This window comes from Rosa chinensis, chromosome 2, assembly GCF_002994745.2.
Source record: "Rosa chinensis cultivar Old Blush chromosome 2, RchiOBHm-V2, whole genome shotgun sequence".
NCBI lineage: Eukaryota > Viridiplantae > Streptophyta > Magnoliopsida > Rosales > Rosaceae > Rosa > Rosa chinensis.
The window spans coordinates 31,542,477-31,566,917 of record NC_037089.1 but is presented as its reverse complement, the minus strand read 5'-3'; the positions used below and the strand labels follow the sequence as shown (position 1 = coordinate 31,566,917).

At 39.1% G+C, this 24,441-nt stretch overlaps 2 protein-coding genes across 2 annotated transcripts; one reads left to right on the top strand and one right to left on the bottom strand.

The window, feature by feature from the left end:
• The first annotated feature begins 777 nt into the window (after nt 1-777).
• Nucleotides 778-3,942, top strand: LOC112186978 (probable mediator of RNA polymerase II transcription subunit 26c). Its single transcript, XM_024325563.2, has 9 exons — nt 778-1,785; nt 1,877-1,945; nt 2,031-2,116; nt 2,226-2,293; nt 2,402-2,451; nt 2,544-2,577; nt 2,707-2,819; nt 3,070-3,166; nt 3,271-3,942. Exons 1-9 carry the CDS (start codon nt 1,408-1,410, stop codon nt 3,390-3,392), a joined length of 1,017 nt encoding a protein of 338 aa, XP_024181331.1. The 5' UTR covers nt 778-1,407; the 3' UTR covers nt 3,393-3,942.
• Nucleotides 3,943-17,920: 13,978 nt separating this feature from the next.
• Nucleotides 17,921-24,140, bottom strand: LOC112183492. Its single transcript, XM_024321877.2, has 3 exons — nt 23,460-24,140; nt 19,915-21,460; nt 17,921-19,325 (listed from the first exon to the last, which is right to left on the bottom strand). Exons 1-3 carry the CDS (start codon nt 23,809-23,811, stop codon nt 18,239-18,241), a joined length of 2,985 nt encoding a protein of 994 aa, XP_024177645.1. The 5' UTR covers nt 23,812-24,140; the 3' UTR covers nt 17,921-18,238.
• Nucleotides 24,141-24,441: the final 301 nt, after the last annotated feature.

Genomic DNA, 24,441 nt, shown 5'->3' with positions numbered 1-24,441 from the left:
TCATCTTCGCCTGTCTCTTGTGCAATGGCATTTTTCGATTTAGATCGTATCATTCTGGTGGGCCATATATGTGTCAAATTCAACCTGATATCGTTAGAAATTACCAGTTGTCGAGATGGATATTGCTATTGTGTTGGGAGTGTGGTTGTGCTGGAATGGGTTACAAAATCCAACAACTTCATTGGATTTGGATTCAAATTATGATTTTGGATAATCTCTTCTTTTGGCATAGAGTTATCAACTACGGATTTGGGGAGAATGCAAGATAGTTTGGGGATATTTATTCTTCGAAAACCGTTCCTTTTTGGTTAAATTAGTAGGTGAGGGTCCTAAGTTTATCTGGCAGCAAAATTGAGAGTCCTCCTAGTTTGATTTGAGACTAACTCAAGTTTTCTGCTATAAATTTTATTAATTTTATTTTTTTTCTTACAAATTGATAATTCGTTTATTTCGGACGAAGATAGTTTTTATCAATTTTTGTAGTGATATAATTTCTCATTTCCAATAAAGAACTTCGTTAATGTAACTAGACAACCGATTTGATGCTCGTAACTTAAGTCCTTTTTTTAGGGAGATATTCATTGAGCATGTTGATGGAATAATATTAAGAATCAAATCTGGTGGATAAATGAGATAATGGGGGACGATCTCACTGCCTTCCAAAAATCCAATCTTTTGACAGTCAGTCATGGATTTATCGGACTAAAGCAAATCCGAGCTGGAATGGATATATACGACCATTCCTTTCAACCCACAGTGGCAGAGCGCACACAAAATTCCCACCAATTATGGAAGCAAACCCCGCCCTACAAAATATAAAAATGTAAAACCCCAAATGACCAAAAAGGGTTGCATTCCAATTTCCAAATTCCATTATGATTGAATGAAACGAAATTTTCAATGCCCTCTGTTTCTGTCCGTTGATCTCCAAAACCATTAAACCACAACAAACAAAGACCTTCTGCTTCTTTCCCAGACAGCCCAAAAAGGTCCCAACTTTCTTCGTTCCCCCAAAACCAATGTGCTGCTCTTAGCTCATAGACTCATCCCCCCAGTACAACCCACCTAAAACTATTTCCTGAAATACCCAAAAGCACAAAGCTTTAAACAATAGACGAGGAAAAAGAATACCACCCAACAAACCCAACTTTGGTTTTTTTGGAATTTGGAATTTGGAATATACCTTCACTTGTCCAATTGCCCACGAATTCAACGCGTGTGTAATTCAATTGGGCTGTGAAACGCAGAAGAACGAATCCGGAGAAATCCCATTTCAGCACAATCTGATCCCTTCTTCCTCTCTTGACTCTGGGTTTTGTCAGATCTGAAAATCCAACAAAACCCATTTGGGGTGTTGTTTAGGATTGTTATTTGACCACGTCACTTGGGGCCGGCGCCGGCGCCGCCATGGATTACGACGACTTGAGGACGATTGTGCACACCTCAGGGGTGGACGTGTTCACGTTCATCGACGCGGCGATCGCGGTGGCTGCGGTGGATGAGGACAGCGAGCTAAGGCGCCGGAGAGACGGTATCGTGGAGCGTCTCTACGGCGCCACGTGTGCCCCGCCGCTGCCGCCGCCGCGGTGCCAGAACTGCGACGGAGATGGGATGAACGCGAACCAGCAGCCCAAAGGAGTTTCGCCGGCGACGCCGCAATCGGTGGATAACAGAGACGAGGAGGATGAGGAGGAGGAAGAGGAGTTGGATCCCTGCGCTGGATTGTTCGATGATGAGCCCAAGAAGATTCTTGATATCAAGAAGCAGCTTGAGGATCCTGATCAGGTTTGTGGATTCAATCTCTCTTATTTTCATTTCTGGATTTTTTTTGTTCTTTGGTTCTGGTTTTGTATTCATGTTTGTTCATTTATTTCAGTCTGAGGATTCTCTGGTTGAATTGCTTCAAAGCCTAGTTGACATGGATATATCATTCCAAGACCTCAAGGTAAATTAGTGGCCTGCTTTGATCAAACGTTGAAAATTGTTGTTCGAATCAAATTCATTCGTTTTGATTGTTTCGGGGTGTTTAGGATACTGATATTGGGAGGCAAGTGAGTCAATTACGCAAGCAACATCAAGGCGAGGTTGTTCGGAAATTGGCGAAGCAACTTGTCAGGTTTGAACTTCCTTTGCAACTAGACTGATGAAATTCCGAGTTCAAAGTCTTCATTTTCTAATCTCTGATTCGTTTTGGGATTGATTTTTTTTTAATTTTTTTTTTATAGGAAATGGAAAGGTATTGTGGATGAATGGGTGAAGTTACATGGAGAAGAGCCAACTAATTCAGTCATGGGTATAATCATCGTTCTTGATAATGCATTTAATTCTGTTATTGCAAAATTAGGAAGTTGTTCAGAAATCACTATCGTCAGAGTGAATGCTAACTTGGGGTTGTTGGCAGTTGACGGAGACTCACCACAGCAGAAAATTCACCTGAATGGTCATCACCAGGTCAAAGAATTCTCTGTTTCCGGCAAAGTTGTGGAAAATTCTGTCCTTGATTGATTTCTGCTTTATAATATTCTGTTCTTTTGGTTTCTCAGGTGCCTGATTTTGGTTACTCCCCAAATCCTCATAGTGAGTGCAGAATCGGATTCCAAACTTCAACTTCATCTTTTTGCGAAATATTACTTGTTTTTACTAATTGAACGGTGTGGGTCTCTTTGTTTTGTTTTTGACATAATGTTAAATGAAATTTTATCACAGATGGGAGTTCTGGGTCAGACAAGAACAATTCAGAACCAGAACGCAAGCCCAAGTTGATTCCTCGGAGAGAAGTTCCACCAAAACCAATCCAATCTGTGTCTGCTGCTCAAAATGTATGGATACCAAATTAGAGTAGCTAACTCTATGTTTGGATGCTGAAAATTGGAGGAAGATAATCTATATTTTGAAGCTTTTGTTTCCGAATTATAAACTGAACTCAACTAAGTTGCATAGTTGAATTTGTAGTTTAGTTGAGTAGAAGAGTAAGTAATCTAATGTCCTGTACAATGTGAAGTTCTAAATCTGAAAATTGAAGTAAATGAATACCGCTGGATTTTGATTAACACTCTATTCTTTTTGCAGAGACAGAGAGAACAGAGGGAAAGAAATTTTGACGCTGACGATAAACTGGCTTCAGCACGAAAACGACTTCAAGCGAATTACAAAGAAGCTGAGAATGGTTTGCATTATATTCTCAACTTCTTGGTTCATTGCTTGGTTTTTGTTAGACATTATTCTGATTGCTAACTCATATGTACTGGTGCTCTCTTTGTGATCTTGAAGCCAAAAGGCAAAGAACAATTCAAGTGATGGACATCCATGAGATACCAAAACCGAAGAACTCCTTCATCGCCAAGAACAAAGGCGGCGGAGGTAGCGGTTCTCACCAGGGCAGGCATTGGTGATTGATCGTCTGAAAAGTTGGCAGGGGCCTCACAGAATCCGTATACAAATCACAAAAGGCTCATGGGAATTTGGGGTGACACCCAGAAAATGGAGTGACACCTACTTATCCTCTCTATCACATTTTTTTATTAAGCAAAACAAGGGAAAAAAAAAGACCATTTTTGCTCTTATTTTTTTTTTTTGCTTAATAAGAAACAGAAAATTTTCTCAGTTTTGTGGAAGCCAACTGTCTTCTTTATAATTTCTCCTCGTTGGTCTTTTGGGGTTTTGATGAGGCAATGGTGCCAAAAGAAAATGCTCTCTTTTTCTGCTAGCGCGTTTGAAGGGTCAAAGTTGGAGAGATAGGGGCCATGGGCCAGCCCGCCTTGTGGGTTGGTGGATGGGATGGTGTGGTTTTTGCTGGACTTGCACCTAGTGATAATTATTTTAAGTCGTTCTATTCTTGGTGGAGCTTTGGAAGAAGTGAAGTCAAAGAGAGCTCTTATGCCCCTTTAGAACTCAATAATTAAATCTTTTTCGTAAAGAAAAAAGAAGACTTCCATTATTAAAGCCACCCTTGTTAAAACATGTTTTGGTCGAAATTTACAGGTTCTTTTCTGGGCAAATTTCTGGTTTTTCATCATCAACCTTCTTCTTTTTAGTTGCCCTCACAACCTTTCCTTGGGAAAAAATGTCTCTTAATTGACCAAAAAAGTAAGAAAATATGTACTTGACATTTGTGTATGTTGATGGCGATCTTCCTAGTAGAAATGATATGAAATGTCACTAAGAACCTGTTAGTGATGGAAATTGTTAACCAAATATTGTAGAGGGTTAAAATCATGTTTTACTTCCACTAATGCAAAAGGGATATGAGTATAGGTACGTAAATTTTTCTATGTACTAGCAATGTGAGTGACTTGTGTGATCTCAGTTTTTGATATTTGTAGTCAATTTTTTTTCATAATAACCAAAATGTGCATTTGATGTTACCAAACTGTCCATTCATGTAAGTTTGGTGAGGTAAGAGTATCTTTAGCAATGTTAGTTGCTAAAGGAATTAGAACTCTTTTGTTTGGATTGATTTGTTACACGTACTAGCTGCATTGAGAAAAATGACCTTGCATTGAAATTGAAAGTTTGCATTCTCGATATAGATTAAGCTTCTTATTTCCTATAATACCAAGTTGTCATGAACAAGAACTAGCGTCCCAACAAGAAGTCTGGTGGTGTCTCTCTGAGGCTCACCTCTCCTGCAGCCACTGGCTCTGCTCCCAGCCAGAAAGACCAAGGGCAAAAGAAAGCTTTAGATTTTCCCGATCTCCTCGCCTAATACTAGAAGTTGGGTCTTCTACTACTTTCATCTTAGTTTCTCTAGTTTACACCAATTTGGGTCTCTAAGCGACTAGGTTACTTTTCCATGAGATGTTGGTAGTGAAGATTTTGTTTTTTTGTTGTAAGGCTCAATAAATGAGTGTATGTGTTAACAATGAGGGTCATCTGTCTTTTGCTTAGCAGCTTGTGCTATTTATGATTTTGGTATGAGACAACATCTGATGTACGTGCTTTCTAGCCATGGATAAGTAATGAAATTATATATTCTTAAAAAAAAAAAAACCAAGTTGTCAGGACTGGTACTGAATTTCACCTTAGAACCCAAGGTGGCCCTGAGGAGCCTACCTTAGGAATAACTCTACTAAAAAATCGACAGAGTCATCCCTAAAGATGAACTACCCAAACTTGTAGAAAATACAATTTCACTTTTAAACAAACCACCATTATTCCTCTGGAGCTACCGTGCTTCCCAAATCACAATCAAGTAAAACATCTCAATGGCCATTCCCAAAACAAAAGATATCCAACATGCAAAATCCACAATATATTTTTACACAAATCTCCATAATCACCCATAGTTGGGTCATAGACCTTGAATATAAACACTTCGAATTTAAAACAATATCCCAAGGTGATCAAAGCAAACTAAGACCAGAAACTGAAATAACAACTAGTAAGTTAAACATGTAACCTACAGAAGATGACAACAGTGAAAATGGGTACCATGCCTCAACTCCTACTAATGCCAAATTGCAACACTGCAAACTGGGCAATTGAAACTGAAGAAACCAAAGGAAAGTAATTGAAAAATGATGCAAGTGTAAGTGGACAAAAATAAATAATCAAAATAAGCAGGAATTTGAGAACTTATAACTTTCCCATAATGTACTTTTAAAATCAATGCATGCAAGTTCTAAGAAAAATATTTCGAATAACATTTAGTTCAAGAAAAACGACTAGCCTCGCTAGTCATGAACAACAAAGTAAGAAAATCGAGAAATTTTGATAACTCTTAAAAATAGGACCAGTCCTACTGATCGAGTAAAATCGGAATAGCCCCACTAGTCAAGTAAAAAGTAAAGTATGGAGAAGAAGATATCACCATACAGTGAAAGAGAGCCTCCCAGGCTCGAGTCGGAGCCTCTCAGGCACTACTACGCCCCACAAACACAAAGTAAGTGAGGAGGAGAACTTAAAGGCTTGACTGAAACCCATGTGAGGAGGAGAACTAAATAAATCAACCCAAATATGGTGAAGAAAATTGAAAACCAAAAACCAATAAAGCTTCCCCAAACTCTCACAACAAGGCACAAGTACTGTTCCCAACCATACTCAGAAAAATCTCATGAGAAAATCAAATAAAACTCAACGACGTGTACCACACACCAAAATATTCTCGATAAGAACATAATTCAAAAAGAAATTCATAAGCGGATTAGCATAAATCATAATCCAAATAATATATCAATTTCCAAGAATCACCACTGAAAAGAAATCCAATCATATGCTCGAACGCTTAATGTAAGGCTTAAACTCCGAAATAATCAACAGTAAAGTAAGGCCTTTCTCAATAATGTCAACATTGAAATAAATCATAACTAAAAATCCAAAATCCAAACATATGCTCATTGATAATTAAAACCATTTCCTTAGAAAATATTGCATGCATGAATTTAATTAAAACAAAAGTCCATTCACTGTATACGGCTAACGTGACCAAGCTTATAGATCTTTGTTGAGCAATGGGTCGGTACGCTGTTGTGTACAAAATAATAATTCGTAAATGACGACGAGAAAGTTATGTTCAGAAAAGTAAAAGTTACTGTTTTGAGAAACTTACTATAAATAGCCCATTTACCTTTGGTAAGTTTCTACCCTGACCCTCAAACCTGACTCACAACACTAACTGCATAAGCTAAGTCTGGTCTAGTGTGTGACAAATAAATTAATCTTCCAACTAACCTCTGATTCCCAAACTTTCTCTTTGTCTTCGTTCTGTTTGCCTTGGTCTCGTTTGACTAGTAGAAAAGAATACTTCAATTCAGGGTTAATTTGATAATTCTATTCATCCCACAATGAGGATATATATACAAGTATAAATGAGTAGTCTGACTCTAATAGGAAACAAACTTTCCATAATTACAGGATATCATAATTAAATAAAATCCTAATTACATACAGATTTACAGCGATTCTACACTCCCCCTCAAGTTAGTGCATAGATGTCTATCATGCCCAACTTGTCAACCGAGCTGTCAAATACCTTCCTGGACACTCCTTTAGTAAGAACATAAGCTAATTGCTCCTCTGAGTTACAAATGGAAAGCGAATAACCTTTTCTGTCAAGATTTTCTTTAATAAAATGACGGTCAACCTCTACATGCTTTATTCTATCATGCTGAACTAAATTATGTGCAATCTCAATGGCAGCTGTATTATCATAATGCAAATCCATAGGCTTTTTAAGCTTGTAACCTAGGTCTTTCAAGACATTATGAATCCCCAACATTTCACAGACTCCATGTAACATACCTCGGAACTCAGCTTTTGCACTTGATCTGGCAACGACTTTCTGCTTTTTGCTACGCCAAGTGACAAGGTTCCCTCCAACAAAAGTGAAGTACTCAGATGTAGAATGTCTGTCAGTTTTATCACCAGCCCAATTTGCATCTGTGTGCCCAACAACTTCCAATTCATCTTTTTTTCTGAAACAATAACACTTTACCTGGCGCCGTCTTCAAGTACCTCAAAATACGAAAGACTGCATCCATACGCTCTTCACTAGGACAATGCATAAATTGAATAACAACACTCACAGCATAATTAAGTAATATCAGGTCTAGTAGTGAAAGATAAAACAACCTTCCTACAAGACGTTGATACCTCCCTATATCAGTTGGAACTTGATAAGGAGAAAAAGCAAGTTTGTGATTCATCTCAATGGGTGTCTCCATTGGTCTGCAGTCCAACATCCCTGTTTCAGCAAGTAAATCAAGGACATATTTCCTTTGTAAAAGCAAAATCCCCTTCTTAGACCTTGCAACTTCAATATCCAAAAAATACTTCAGTTGTCCTAGATCCTTCATTTCAAACTCCTTTGATAGATACTTTTACAATTCATTCATCTCTTTCGGATCATCCCCTGTAACAATCATGTCATCAACATACACAACAAGAGCTGTAATCTTACCATTCTTGCGTTTGATAAACAAGGTATGGTCAGAATTGCTCTGTCTGTATCCAAAGGCTTTCATGGACTTTGAAAATCTTCCAAACCAGCTCTTGGAGACTGCTTCAGGCCATACAAAGACTTCTTCAATTTACACACCTTGCCAACGTCACTTGGGTAATTCTTAACACCTGGGGGCACATTCATGTACACTTCTTCCTCCAAATTCCCATTAAGAAATGCATTCTTCACATCAAACTGGTGCAAGGGCCAATCTTTGATTGTTGCAAGTGAGATTAGAATCCGGACAGTATTAATCTTTGCCACAGGTGCAAAAGTCTCCTCATAATCAATCCCATAGCGTTGTGTATATCCTTTGGCAACCAACCTCACCTTATATCTATTAATAGTTCCATCTGCATTAAGATTCACAGTAAATACCCAACGACATCCTACAGTCTTCTTTCCAACCGGCATAGGTACTAGCTCCCATGTTGCATTCTTTTGAAGAGCTTCCAATTCTTCATTCATCGCCTTTGTCCATTTTGGATCCGTCAATGCATCCTGCACGTTTCTAGGAATAGATACAGTAGATAATTGATCAACAAAAAGTGCATGTGACCCAGAAATCCTATGGATAGACATAAAATTAGATATAGGGTATTTAGCTTTGGTTTTGATATCTGGTTCATATTGTTTCTTAGAAATTCCCTTGGTAACCCTTTGTGATTTCCTAGGTTCGACACTTTCTAATCCAGAAGACTCATTAAAGTTTAGGGGTACCTGAGGTGGATCATTCTGACCGAGATCTTCAGTTGGTGATGCAGAAGGGGGAATATCTTATGTGTGAGCTTTAGATACGTCTTGATTTTGATTCAAACTATTCAGAAAAGTCGTCTCTTTTGTCTCGGAATTCACAACGCTCTGTACGGCAGTTGCATTTTTTATTTCAGAATTCATAATGCTCTATTCAGCAACTGCACTCTGTTCGGCAGTCGCATTTTCTGTTTCGGAATTCACAATACTCTGTTCGGCAACTAAATTTTCTGTTTCCGAATTTCTACCTTCAAATCGTTCCTCCAAATTTTCCTAGTCTTCAAAGACATCAAAATCAATAATAGAACGAGGATTCCCTTCACAATCTCTCTCCCCTTGAGTAATAAGGCTCAGATTCACGAAAAGCAATATCAAGAGAGACATGTATAGTGCTAGTAAGAGGATCATCACATCGATAACCCTTCTGGAAGTCAGCATAACCAACAAATATACACTTATGGGCAAGGGGATCAAGCTTGCTGCGTTGAGGCTTGGGAATATGAACATAAGCTATGCACTCAAACACCCGGGGCTCCAAATTGGGCATAGAAGGGATGGTCAAAAGTGTATGAAGCATTTGATGAGGATTTTGAAACTCAATCACCCGTGAAGGAGTACGGTTGATAAGATATGTTGCTGATTTCACTGCTTCTCCCCAATAGGACGGAGGTACATTCATGCCAAACAAGGAAGCACGAACAACTTCCATCAACTGCCTGCTCTTCCATTCTGTTGAGGAGTATAAGAATTGGAGGTTTGATGATGAATTCCATGTGACCGGCAAAACTCAATCATAGGGCCATTCACAAACTCTCCACCATTGTCAGACTGAAACACTCTAATGGATTGTTGATACTGAGTTGCCACCATTTTGTGAAATTAGGTAAACATTCCAAATACATCACTCTTATTCTTCAGTAATGACACCCATGTCATGCGAGTGCAATCATCAATAAACGTTACAAAATACCAAGCTCTAGAAAGAGAAGGAATTTTCGCAGGACCCCAGACATCAGAGTAAATCTTCATATAAGGAACATGACTTTTATTAAGACTTGGTGAATATGAAATACAGTGACTTTTGGCCAGTTCACAAATGTCACAGTGGAAATCCAAATCACTAACAACTGAAAACAAATGAGGTTGCAGTTTCTTAAGATAACGAAAGGATAGATGACCTAAACGACGATGCCATAACCATATAGCTTCCTTCACATTCTCTATCCCGTTGATCTGATTAGCTTGTCCCAAAAGATGCTTCTATTTCTTTCCAGTCTCTGTCAGATCCAGATAGTATAATTCCCCCCTCTAACACCATAACCAAGAATCTGTCGAGTCAGAATGTCCTGAAACACACAGAAAGACGGATAGAAGGTCACAATACATGCAAGAACTAAAATAATTTGACCAACAGACAGGAGATTATAAGCTAGTGATGGAACAACTAAGACAGATTCAAGGGTTAAGGTATCAGATAAAGCAATAGAACCTTCTTCGGTGACCGGAGTTGGAGTACCATTAGCAGTAGAGACAACGTCTTGAGGGGAACGTCTAAGGTTTTTCACTAGACTTGGGTCATTGGTCATATGGTCAGATGCACCTATATCAATTATCCATGTACTATTAAAAGTAACCTTACCCTTCATACCTGACTGCGCTACATTAGCATAGGCAATGTCTAGGTAAACTTCCTCTGTAGCAGCAACAGCGGCCTTGCCAAGATTCTTTTGCGGTTTCTTGGTGAAGTCCCACCAATCACAGTAACCAATCACTTGATAGCACTGCTCCTTGCTATGACCTAATTCCCTACATATAGTGCACCTTTTGTTTGCATATGGATTTGGTTTGCCCAGAGGATGGTGTGGAGAAGCTCCTAAGAAGCCTAGAGGAGGACCCTGTTTGCGTTGTGCCATAACAAAAAATTTGGTAGTCACCGAATGCCCCATAGCCTATTTCTCTGATTGCATCATTGAGGAATTCATGATTTTCGCAGGATTGGATTTTCAAGGGTTTCAAGATGGATATGAATGTTTTGGAAAAAAAGTTTTTTTTTTTTTTTCTTTTTCCGAAAAAAGGTAGGGTGATGGTGGTGGTTTGAAATTCAGGATGGTTTGATTTCAACGGTAGTGGTACGCAGAGGTTTGTTGTGTTCTTCGGGATTCAGGATTCAAAGGATTGAACCTGCTCTGATACCAAGTAGAAAAGAATACTTCAGTTCAGGGTTAATTTCATAATTCTATTCATCCCACAATGAGGGTATATATACAAGTACAAATAAGTAATCTAACTCTAATAGGAAACAAACTTTCCATAATTACAGGATATCCTAATTAAATAAAATCCTAACTACATACAGATTTACAGCGATTCTACACGTACATCATGTATGATGGACAAATTCACAAACCAACAGATTACTTACCAATACAAAGAGGCAAGAGCAGCCTTTTTCCGATTCAGTATCAATAACTTCATCTTTGAGGGAACTAGTGGCTTGATTAGTTTTAGCTAGTTCCTTGAACTGTATATTTCAAACCCAGCTATCTTTAGCATGTCGCTTATCCTAATTGGCCTTTACAACTTCTACATCACCCTAATTGCACAGCAATGTTTTCCACCAAACCTCCCTACTATTTCATATTCTTCCACTAATGTCTTCACAACTCAATGATCTCTCCATAAATGTTATCTTCAACCCATAATCTTTAAGTAAAAGAACTTAAAAGAAGTTTCCATTTAGAACTTCATGTCAGTAGCAGACCAAAACAAAGGCGCTTAATTGTCAAAATACTCCATAAACTTGGTGTTAATGTTTAAGATTGAGCGGTGGCCCAAGTCTTTATTAACGCTGGTCCGATGGGCGGACCGCTACTTGCAGTGTTCTCAGAACTTCCGCTACCTGTCAAGTGAAATACAAAACGACGTCAGAGGGAGACTGAGCTGGGCGGTCTTCTCTTCTCCGATTCCTAAGTTAGTTAATGTACTTATGTTGACAGAATAACAGTAGGTAAGTAGTGAATGCGTAATTAATGAGGAGAGATGAGAGAACCTTTTATAGGTGGGGAAGAGGCCCGCCGAGCTCTTCCATGTTTTCGATATGGGACTGATGTGCTACAGTTCCTAGCTTCTGGAGCTTCTGATGCTAACTTGGCGCGGCGAGTGGCGGCGCGTCAGCGGTGATCTGGGGCTCAGGCGGTAACCTGTTTGGCTGTGTTTCAGTAGGTCACACAGTTGGCGGTAGTTGGTACTGCTGGCGGTATCATGAGTGTGGCTCATTATAGCTCATTATGCTTGCAAATGCTTATGTAAGTACACTTGGTTATGACTGTTAGTTTACACCCCGAACTTACAATTGCGAAAATTAGCCTCCAGAATTTGACGAAAATTGTCAATTCACACCCTCTCCATTGATTCTAATGTTTTCCATCCAAAAGTGAGGCATGTGCCATGGGGTAATATGGTCATTCATAATAATAAATTTTCTTTTTTAATTTTTTTTTTCTAATTATTAAAAGAAAATACACAACAAAATGAAAAATATTTTTTTAGAGTGGAGATTTATGGTTCCTCCTTTTATTTAATTAATTACATCATATGGTTCTAATAAGAATAAAAGTTAAAATTATGAAATTAATGTTGTGATTCACCAAGAAACTACTGATTTTAATTAAATAATGGAGTTAAGATAATTTCCACATCAATCTAATTAAGTGCTAATTTTTAATATAACTATTTTGTTGGGATAATATAATATAATTTAGGATTAAATACTGTTTAGTCCTTGAGCTTTTAACCATAAAACATTTCAGTCCCTGACCTTTTAATTTCACACGTTTAGTTCCTATACTTCAAAATTTCAGACTAATAGGTCCTTGCCGTCTAAAAGTCGCGGAGAAATGTCTATTATGCTCTCAGTTCTTTTTTTTTAAATTAATTAATTATTTTTTTTTTTGGAAAAGGAATTTTTTTTCCCTTTCTTTCTTTCCGTTTATTTTTTTTCTGTTTTTTTCCCTTTCTTTCTTTTTGTTTGAAAAAAAAAGAATAAATAAAAAAAGAGAGAAAGGAATAAATTTATTTTTAAAAAAAGAACTGAGGGCATAATAGACATTTCGCCGCGACTTTTAGACGGCAATGACCTATTGGTTTGAAATTTTGAAGTACAGGGACTAAACGTGTGAAATTAGAAAGTCAGGGACTGAAGCGTTTTATGGTCAAAAGCTCAACACTAAACAGTATTTAGTCCTATAATTTAATTGCAAAAAAAAAAAATTGCAAAGTGTGTAGGTTAATAATAGGTGGAAGACCATAAATCTCCACACTAATTTTTTTTAAGTATATTTATTATTAATTTAAATTGACATAGTAAAATGACTATATTACCCCTTATGTGTACATCCTTTACATTTGGATAAAAAACATTGGAATTTTATGTGATTGAATACATTACCATATATATATATATATACTAGCATTTCTCCACACTTGCTCTGCATGTGCAAGTTATTATTTTCTTTTAAAAAAAAAAACAAAAAGAGTTGGTTATTACAAAGAAAAGAAAATGGGAGAGAGAAAAGTGGATTGTGGGTACTTTTTTTTAAATTTTTAAATAAAAATACATTTTGTAAATGTCTTAATTATCCTTGTGATTTAATTAATTCTCAAAGTTTATTAATCTTCTAGGGTCAATTCTGTCAAAATTTTAGATTTTGACTAATAAAGTCTATTCTCTTAATAATAGTATAGATAAAGAACATTCTAAAGAACACGCTCCACGCGCTGAAACCTTAGAGACTTGCGTTGGTTTTCGTTCCTGTCCGGCTGTGCTTGGGCATTGGTGCCGGTCTGTAGTCACGTCGCTCATGACATGTGAGGCCGGACAATATGCTTTTTTCTCCTATCTCGGTGGACAGTGGTGACTATATCTGAGACTGGGACGTGGTTAAGAGTTGAGATCAGAGTGGGTTTGAGTCTTTGCCGGGTCGGAGCGACATCTCATGGTTGTCAGTGGGCGGGCCAGGATCAATGGCTAGATTGGGACGACGACGTCACTCTGAATCTTCTTGAGGCAAGCTGGCTGAGACGCGTTGGTGGTTAGGGCCGGATGCCGGTGGTGGAGCCGCGAGTATGGTAGTGCGGCTGGTTTGATGCAGTTGTTGTATTAAGCTTAGAGGGAAGGAGATGATTTCCTCACCGCTTTGGCCTTTTGGGGCAGCCTATTGCTTGTGGGCCCGGCCTGGTGTGGAGATTGGGCTTGGAAGTTGTCAATGAGCCATTTTGGCCTGGTTTTAGTTTTATTGTTTGCTTTTGTTATTTTTTAGTTAGTTGTAGCTTTATGTCGGCAATAAGTCCCTCTTGAGTTGGGGTAGGGCGAAGCAGGCTATGTCCTAAGCTGCACATTCATGTGCCTTGTCTGCTCTGGGTAGGTAGCGAGTTTTTTGGTTCGTCAAATGGTTGCAAGCTCCCAGTGGCAGAGTGAAACTAAGTATTGTCAGATTTATCCTTCAGCGGCAACATAGTAGGAAAGCTGTGCTTTTGGTAATTATGGTATGTTGTAATCGTGTTACATATCAATTTATCTTTTCATTATGTCACCACTATGTCAAAGCAAATAGAGTAGCCAGTATAGCACTTTTTACTAGTTGGTATCTTGTTGAATACATTTATTTGGTAAAGACTCCTGATATCATTTCAGGACGTTTTCTAGATACTTATTGTAATAAGGTGTTTAGGCTCAATGCCCCTCTTTGTATTCGGCAGTTTCATCAATCAAGGATTGAGGGCAGCCGCATCAGCCTTTCATTAAAAAAACAATGGAATTAATGGAAGGGGTGTATATTAGCAATTTTCGCCAAGTTTAGGAGGTTAATTTTCGCAATTACCAATTTAGGGTGTAAAATGACAATTATAACAAAGAAAAGGAAAAAATTCACCAACGGTGTCTGGACACTTAGGGGACTTTCAGAATGATACCTGAACTTACAAAGCTATCAATGTGATACCTGGACTCATTTTTTCGTATCAATGTCGTACCTATGACAAATTTCCTTCACGGAGCCGTTAAATTTTGCACGTGAGTAACTTAATGAAGACAAAAAGACCGATTTACCCTCAAAAGTTTTTTTTTCTTTTTTCTTTTATTTCTTTGTTTCTTTATTCTTCTTTCTTGCTTTCTTCTTCTTCTTTTTTGGTTTCTGATTCAAATCATCTTACTCGTCCGATTCCCATCGCCGATTACCGATCAAACATTGTCGCTGTGTCTCAATCCACCTTCATGCAGATGTTTATGGTTCCCCCCACTTCAAATCCTACAGCAAATTGAAATTGCACTGAGGCTTCGCCGCTCACTCGGAGTTCATCCCTGTCACCGCCGCCGACGACTTAGCCACCACCACTCTCGTTCTCTCCTCCGACCCCCTTTTATACACCATTGATCAGAAACTCAGACCCTGCCAGCCCTCCACTCTCAAATCACAGCTCCAATCCCACCCTGCCATCCTCTCCGTCGTTCCCGACATGCAACACCACCTCCACACCATCCTCACCTGCAACTTCATCAGTCTAGCAGACAACTTCGAGCTGTTCTAATTCACCAGCTCCGCCACTCCGCTGCTACCCACCATTGCGCCTCGTCGATTAGCAGACAAAGAACTCGGAGCCTCCACCATCGAGAAATGGAGGCTCACGTTCTGCGTGTCCTGCACGGCGGATATAGGCACCGTCGGATAAGATGTTATCTGAACAGAAATTGAGTTCGGGTTCCACGGCGGTAGCTCGTCGAGCTCGTTGATTGCGGCCTTGGCTTTCTTGATGACCCAATCGACGGCCTTGTTGGGCCGGTCGTATCCGAGCCGGACGTGGTGGTCCCTGGGGCCTTTAGCGATGTAGACCTTGTTGTGGCGGTCCTTCCGGTCGGTGGCCCTTAGAATGTGGCCTCGAACCTCCACGATTTCGCTGGCGGTGGAGGAAGAAGCAGTCCTTATACCCAAACCCAATCGAGAAGCAGCGGAGGACGACGTCATTGCGCGGTGGTGGAGGTTGTTGTGGCTCTCCCCCATTTTTCTTTCTGCATATTCCATGGTGGATTCTCCGAAAGCTGTGGTGTTGGCAAGGATAGAAGGAGAGAATAAAGAAACCGAAAAAGAAGAAGAAGAAGAATAAAGAAAGAAAGAAAGAAACGAAAAGAAAAGGAAAAAAAAAAACTTTTGAGGGTAAATAAGTCTTTTTGTCTTTATTAAGTGACTCACGTGCATGGCACGTGCAAAATTTAACGGCGCCATGACCGAAATTGGTCGTAGGTACGACGTTGATATGAAAAAATGAGTCCAGGTATCACATTGATAACTTTGTAAGTTCAGGTATCATTCTGAATGTCCCCTAAGTGTCCAGGCACCGTTGGTGAATTTTTCTCGAGGGTAAATCAGTCTTTTTGTCTTCATTAAGTGACTCACGTGCATTGCACGTGCAAAATTTGACAAATTTAGTAATTATGAGATCAAGTCTAATATATCCTTCTCTTGAACATATTTAATTGCTTAACAATTGCACAATGACTGAACCTCTATTGTAGCCTCTTAACAAAGGAACAATAATTAAGCAAAATAATCTCTCTAAACTCTATCTCCCCTAAAGAAACCCTAAGAGTGGACGTTTTCCGTTTTGCGAAATCGTTCTCGTCCAGCAGCGCCCGGATCTCCGGGTTGGCCTTTGGCCTCGCCCCCATCATGGGGTTTGCTTCTGAATGAGAGATCAATGTCTACTGCTCATGGGGCTCTGTTGGAGGGGTTTTTCTCTGCGCTTTGTTAGATGGTTCGGTTGGGCTGGTGCGAGGCGGTGGTCGTGCTGTACGGGCCAGCAATGATCCCCTCTGACGGATTTCTTGGACCGACGATGTCATGCGTCTGAATCGATGGCGGTGTGGAGTTGTGAGGAATTGAATCGGGGATGGTGTGCTCCGTGGTGGTGTAGGTTGTTGCGGCATGGCTCGGGCGGTTTGGATCATGAGGATGAGCGGCTGTGGCCGTGTAGATAGTGGCGACGTGAGTCGTGGCAGGCGTAGGTGGGACGGAGCTCGCCCGGACCGCTATATACAACGGGGGTGATGGAGATGGAGACGGTGGACTGGCCCTAACCAAGTTGATGGGCCTGTAGTAATTTCCTTTGGTGGCTGCTCTATTGGCCTTCGAGTTTTTTGGGTTGGGGTTTTGCCCTTGTCCATTAGCTTTTAATTTGGACTAGGGCTGAGCCCCGTGGCCCAATCCTATGTTTTAGCTTTTTTGTCTAATTACAATAATTTTCGTTGTATTAAGAATCTAGATCTCTAGCGCCTCCGGATTAGTACCAATGGAGGATCCCTGATACCTCTACGTATTTGAATGTATAATGAGTAGGTCTATTTTTGTGTACCACTGTGGGTACTGTCACTATTTTCTTGTCTGTCTATAAATGACAGCGAAAGGGTATTCATATTCTGGCTTGTGATGAATATATTATTTCGCTTTAGGGGCTTGATTCGAAAAATTGCCTAAAGAGTTTGAGACCAAGTTTGGAGAAACTATATGTTACATTTTGCATATGATACTTTAAAAATAGGATTTCAGTTTCCCAAATTAAGGTGCACTACTCGATTAATTATATTACTTCATCCCTCTAGACTCTAGTCTTTTGTTTTAATTTTTTTCGCGTTGAATCATCGGAGAGAAAGATGATAAATTTAGAAGTTATGCCCTGAACAGCCAGAGGAGAAATTAACTGGAACAAAAACTTCTCAAGCTAAGAAATTTCAAGTGAGCTTACAAGATCGATACCCCGCCAGAAATAGAACACGTCCTTTTATTTGATTATTCCTTGCAGCTTTTTGTGGAAAATTTCTTTTGATTTCCTCTGTTAGCTTTGATATATATATATATTTTTTGGCTTTTGGCCGTTCTATTTTATTTGAGGGTTTGGTTTATGTCCACCCTCTCTCTTTTGTTACTTTTGTTTTTCTCTTGTTTCTTCAATAAATTCCTCACTTTACTGAGACTTGTCAAAACAAAAATTATAATTAATTTATCAAGGGAGCAATTGTAATGCGGAAAATTTCAATAATATTCAAATTTGACGGCATTGGTCAAGAAAGAAACACAAGCATGACCAATCTTCAAATTGTGCATGACCAGCCGGCCTGTAATCTCGTAGTCCCAATATAATTGACATTCAGACCAACAAAACTATTCATGAGTTTGTTTCAAAAAAAAAAAAAACTATTCATGAGTAATAAACTAATAACTCATAAAATTGGAATACTACTGTCAGCAACTAATCGTGCTGACAAGGCAAGAGTAGTCTCTTAATATTAGGCTCTGATTCAAAATCTACTCTTGGGACTACAAGCCGCGTTATGGCTAAATAATTTCTTTAAAAATCGAATCTGTTAATTAAACCCTAACCTGTGGAAAGTAACGCATGTGGGAATATCTTCACTGAATACCCAGATCATAAATATCTTATTAACGTAAGTAGAGCGATGCTTTCTCTTGAGTAGTAAGTTTCATTCCTTTCAAGCACCTAGCTTTCCATCCTCGGTTCACTTGGTTTCTTGTTCTTGTCATCAACAGATACTTCTGAAACAAAATTGTAGATCTTTGCAGGTGTTGACTTGCGCGAATAGTATCCCAGATTAGTGCCAACTCCAGATGAAGGAGATGTCTGACTGTTATCAACCGTCTTTGAGTTGTCCTTACTGCTATGCCACGAATCAAGGATTTGCATGAGAGAGCTCTCTTCCTTGTTCACTCTGCCCGTGCCTTGTCCTTCCAATGCAGTTCCAAGCGATGCCTCTCCATCTGAATCTGAAAATTCTGAAACGGATGGCTCATAATCAAAACCTGCTGATCCCATATCTTTCCTCCTTGGTGCTACTTCCATAACATTTTTATTAAATGTAGTGTTGGTAACAGGGCCCAGCTCATCCCACGGTGAGACACTATCATCTTCCTTTCTTGAACCAGAAAATTGATTATCTGAATTAACCACGGGATGACTGACCGTATGTTTCTTGATTTCAGGAACAGTCTCCCTATCAAAAACTTCAGGAACCTTATAAAGAGGAAAGATGAAAGAAGACCCTACTTTTACTCCATCCAATGTTTCTAGTAGATTTGCCAACTTTTCGTAACCAAGCATTTTCAAATCGAGGTGGTACCCATATCTATCACGGAATTGTTTTCTGAATAATCCAATGCTATATCCATTTGGAAACTCCTTTAACTTCTCGTTTACAAGCTTCTGGCAGTCAGCTAGTATCTCATTTCTAGACTCTTCTGAAAGAGGATTCTTGACAAAAGGTAGTGAAACTCCAGTATGAGGAATATTCTTGCATTTTTCCTCTCCATCATGTCCTGGTGTTCTCTGCATTTCATCTTTGGATGGTCTTCCTAAAAAGATGGAACTCAACCTACTTGAATGATGGGAATGATTCAAAGATGTCTCTCCCTCACGTTGGGCAAGTTTGAATGGCAACATTTGGGAGGGGCATTCTTCCACCCATTTCTTTTCTGATATTAACAAATCTACCAACTGAAGGAGATCACTCTTTGCGAGAGATCTAAGAACCAAAGGCCCTTCCTTTTGAAGATTGAGAGCCATTTCTTCCCTGAGACAATTAAAAACACCAGTACAGCATTAAGATGTCAGTTTGATAGTAACTATCATGCTATTTAATTAAGGAATCAAGTTCAAACAACAGTGCCACAGAAAATAATCAAAAACAATCCAATTGGTTGATCGAATGTTTGACATCATTAAGAAACTGTATGAAACCAATGAAGTCAACATCAGAAACATGGTTATGGGAACAGAAGTTTAGAAAAACAGACCATAGCTTCAGGATCCTCATAGATGTTTCAATCCTAAAAGGGACTGCTCAGTCTCGTATTCTCAAGCAAACAATGAAAGATTTGTATACTGACAACTAAAGCCCGCCCAGCCACATTGATGCAATTCATTTAATTGACTGCAATTCGAGAAACAATCTAGCAACTTGCCAGTTCTTGGGTTGGAAAAAAGTAATATGAGAAGAAAACAACAGCAAAAGTTGGGGATCACTGTTGTTTAACTATTAAAAAAAGTAGAATCACTATCCAGAGAAACAAAAAACAGAAGAGCTTGTGCATTCATGTGGGTGGATCTGTGTCTATTTATGAAGCACATATATAATAGAAAAACAAAGATGTAAATGCAACCTGGTCCTTGATTCAGAGACAATAACTGATCCTTTAGGCGTGACCATAAAAGATTCCATGTCTCCCCAAAAAGAATTCGAGAAGAGCTTGTGCTCTTGAGAGTGAGATTCCATCAGCTTCGCTCTGTCACAGGATTGATCACTCGGGTTACTTCTCCAAAATTTACACCAATTTACCATCTGGTTAAAAAACCCTGGATTTGATTTATCAGCATTCACTTCAGAGCTTGTTGCAGTTTTACTGTCCAGGGCAGATTCATTATGGGATGAAGAAGATGAGGCTGGAGGTACTGGATCAACAAGCTGACTCGTAGATGTCTTTTCCTCACATGTTCCCTTTCCAGAGTTATCAACATTCATACAATGCTTCTCAAGAGTTTCATGACCTTCCTTCTCAGTACCATCTCCAGAAGTGTGTTTTTGTTCTTGATTGTTGTGACTAGTACCTGAAACGTCAGCTCTACTGCCAAACCAATTTCTCCAAATCCTCTTAAAATAACCAACATCAGACTCAAATTCTTGTACAACTGCAGGAAGCAAATCAGGCTCAGTTTCTTGTGCTTCAGCTACTCCGACACCTTTTTCATCAATGGACCCTAGAAAAGGCTTCATATGGTCAGGAGAATGAGGGGATAGTGACTTCTCATCAATGGAAGTAAGTTTCTCAGGGGCAGGAGGCGACAGTGACTTCCCATCCACAGGACTAGTAAAAGTATTATTGAGTAAAATGGGCTGTTGCAATTCTTGACGAGGCTCCTTCAACTTTGGTTCAGGAGATGTAGGTAATGATAACTTTCTACTCACAGTATCACTAGTAGATGTGTCCTCACAATCCAACTGGTGTCCTTTATCACTATCACCTGGATTCCGCTTGAACGACTCAGCTGATTTTGGGGTGACACCGTGTATCATATAATTTCCATAACCAACTGGCTTGAGCCTCAAAATATCAGGCATTGATGCAAGAAAGCAGGAAAACTTTTTATATCCATAGTATGGTCTTTCCAAGCTCACATTATATTTTTCCAACTGTGCACGAAGTTCAGAACTAGAGATTCCTTTAGGGTGTAACTTCAATATATGGCGAATTTGCTTCATGACAGCTTTAGGAATTGGAGAAGCCTTACATTCTGAGCCAGTAGGAATCATTTGAAGTTTAGAATCAGAACCAGGTTCAGGTAGCCTTTCAGCCTGGGAAACTGCTGGCTGTTCAGTGAATGCGAATGGGTCTTCAAGAGGCGCCTTGTAATGGCCATACCAAGAACCATAGGGACCATCAGGTGGTTGGTTGAAATACCTTCCTGTGAGATTTTCACCCATAAGCAGATCATGCCAAGGCCACATGATACTTGCAGCACTACAAAGGACACCAGGAGCATTTTCTGGACTAGCTAGCAATATATTGTAGTTGTTCATTCTTAACTTGTGTAAAATGCTAGAAAAGTCTCTATCACCAGAAATTAAAAATAGATGTGCTGGTGGGGGATTTTGAGACACCCAGTACAAGAGATCTGCCAAGAGAGACCTATCCGCACTGTTCTTTCCACCTGCATTCATGAATATATGACATAAGAGCCTGGTTATTCACAAGAAGAATTATATGATCGAACGAGTGTGTGCGTGTGTGTGTGCGTTTAGAAACGCACAGATATGTTTACATATTAAACCGAATATTTTTTATACATATTCATGCGCCTCTTTTGTATGTCCAAATAGTTTTTCATGTGTCACACTAGCAAAATATAATTCAAAACTTGATTCAATTGAGAAAGAATAATCATACTGATAATTTTTTTTGCAGAAGTTATTTTAAGGTACATTAAACACTCCCACCGGTACAAAATAATCGTTTGACAAAGTATAGCAGTTGGAACTTCCATGTCTGATGACTATCATTATGACCATTCCCTTTGTAATCAGTACTTGAGCAAGAAACCAACCGAGTGTAAATGTTTTATGAACCTCACTTCATAGATGTGTGAGTGAATAAGTGGGTTGGTTTTCAAAAGCTGCATATGGATGCACCAGTTGGTGTGATGTTAGCAGGTGGCTTGCCAGCTTACTTGGCAAGGAAAATGACCAGTTAATGGCACCTACCTAACGAGACAAGAGAGTTGGAATTGATTCAAACCGAAAACCTCTCAAATATTGACTCCAGACTGAAACAATCCGCAGAATTCAAAACTGAATCATATCTTCAAGTCTAGTCCAAAAAAGAAAAGAAAAAAAGAATCAAATCTTCAAGGCGTGAACTTTACCAGTGAAATTGGCACCAAAAAAAAAAAACAAACAAAAAACCAAAAAAGAGCAATTTGAAAAAATAAAATTCAATAAATAAAAACATACCAGAAGGGTCTTATAGTTTTATACTTCCTTCCTGACAGATAAGGTGGAATATTTTTCCTTAGCGATTATATAAAGGCCAAACTTATAAGGCCCATCTCTTTAGAAAAATTTAGATAGTTAAGATTAACAGCATAGTTTGGTAGGTGCCAGGACTAGGATCTAGACTGGAAAATATACAATGTTGACCATGCTTTTGGATTCATAAAGATATGGAATGGAGCAAGTGCAAGATGGTGTAATGCAGCACAAGAAAATAAGGAAGATCAACTGGCATTGAACAATGCTAGGACAGCTTCACCAACAAAGGTCTCCATCAAACTAAAATTTGTTTAGCATAGAGAGTTAAGGTCTTAAAACTAATTATAGGCTAAAGTCAGGGACACTAGGATTACTTGGGAGTGGGAAGAGAAAAGCACATTAGGAAACATAAGATTTACCAAGGACTTGTGCACAACTCCAAAATGAAAATGAAAAAGATTGGACAATTATATTCAACTGAGTTTGCACAATTGACTAAGCGTAGGTGAACCTATAAACAAAGACACAATCTATTATCAATCCTGAGCACAAGTCAAAAAAGTAACAGACCGGAAACAAGCCAGCAAAATAAAACTAATAACTGCTAATTTAATAACTATAGGTGTGGAAGTTTAGTTGGAAAAAGATAATCAACCATTGATGGGTCAGACTTGACCACGATTTCAACTATTCATACTGTTAGAAGCACAGATATAACTACCTTTGTTCCCCATTTGAACTCTAAAAGGATTAGACAGCAAAGAATGAATTTGACAATCTATATCTCTTGATCAGTTACAAGCATAGAACAACAAAGCAAAGAAGTTGCTCCAATTTCTGGGGCAAATGTTAACTCTACATCTGTGCTTCATAAACAATGTATCATTTGTGTTGCACTGGTTCAAAGGTCTCTGATTTTTAGTAATATTGAATCACCATCACCAAAAATGAAGTCGATTATAATCCCATAACAAGCCACTTCCTCTCCGACGATAAATATGAGTATAGGCTACTTAACTACTTATATTAATCATTCCACCACTTAATTCCTAACTCCAACTCATCTTCCTCTCAAAACATATACATACAGAAAACTACACACATACACATCAAACCAATTGCAATAATAAATTCGAAAACCAATTCGAGACTAAGCAGTTAAATTTAGGCAAGAAGACTAACCGCTAGGAACGTGAGTGAGATTAATCCCTGTAGAAGACAATGCCTCCTGGTTGAGTCTTGATAGCTGAAACATGTCCCCAAAAGCGTTGATTTGAATAGGACCCTTAATCCCATTGGCCCTGACGGCCGCCGTGATCGTACCGGCGACCTTGAAGGGCTTGACGGTGGCCGGCAAATGGCAATTCTCGAAGTCCCACCACACCGAAACCCTCACGTTCCGAATCTCCTCGTCTCGTCTTGAAGAATTGTAGTAAGTGCTGAAATGCTTGGCTGATGAAGAAGAGCGCAAGAGGTGGGAAATTTGAAGAGAGAAGAGAGGAGAATAGGAGGAAGAGATGAGGTGGCGTCTCATCGTGAAATGGGTCTCAGGGTGGTGATTGAGGTTAGGGTTTGGAATAGGGTTAAGGGTAGGAGCTTTGGAGGAGGTGGAAATGCGAAATGGGTTTGGTTAATTCATGGTGGGTTTCTGCATTTCTGTAGTTTGAAGAAGAAATTTGAAGGTCTGGCTGTACATGAGAAGGAGGAGGGTTTTAGGGGTGAACAGAGAGGGTTTAGAGTGAGAGAGGAAGGTGATCTAAAACCTCTTAGGCACGTGCTGTGCACTCATAGGGTTTGATCTCCGGGACATTTGGGCCGGTTTGTTTAACGGGTCTGCCCCGTCTGCAACTCCAAGCTCTTTGATTTGGATTAATACAATTGGATGAGCACAGATATGTTGTTGATTGATTCATTTATGTTTATCAGACCAAAACAGTGTTCATCGTGGGTAATTACTATGGTATTACTGCATTATTTGAAAGGATTTTTTAAATTAAAATAGGAATTTCACTAATACAATTGATCAAATACAACGAGTCACCATGGGGTAGGAGTGAAACCTTTTGATCCTCTTTCAGATTTATTTTTGACGAAGTGGTGTTAGCTCAGTGGTTAGAGCACCCATTACATATGTACGAATTCATGGGTTCGAGTCACCATGGGG

What these genes read in the sequence shown, in the direction of transcription:
- LOC112186978 (XM_024325563.2), top strand. Translation starts at nt 1,408, where the DNA reads ATGGATTACGACGACTTGAGGACGATTGTGCACACCTCAGGGGTGGAC. An exon ending in AGCTTGAGGATCCTGATCAG is followed by an intron (nt 1,786 to 1,876) that starts GTTTGTGGATTC and finishes CATTTATTTCAG; the next exon opens with TCTGAGGATTCTCTGGTTGA. An exon ending in TTGGCGAAGCAACTTGTCAG is followed by an intron (nt 2,117 to 2,225) that starts GTTTGAACTTCC and finishes TTTTTTTTATAG; the next exon opens with GAAATGGAAAGGTATTGTGG.
- LOC112183492 (XM_024321877.2), bottom strand. Translation starts at nt 23,811, where the DNA reads ATGAGACGCCACCTCATCTCTTCCTCCTATTCTCCTCTCTTCTCTCTT. An exon ending in TCTCACTCACGTTCCTAGCG is followed by an intron (nt 21,461 to 23,459) that starts GTTAGTCTTCTT and finishes TCATGAATGCAG; the next exon opens with GTGGAAAGAACAGTGCGGAT. An exon ending in GTCTCTGAATCAAGGACCAG is followed by an intron (nt 19,326 to 19,914) that starts GTTGCATTTACA and finishes TAATTGTCTCAG; the next exon opens with GGAAGAAATGGCTCTCAATC.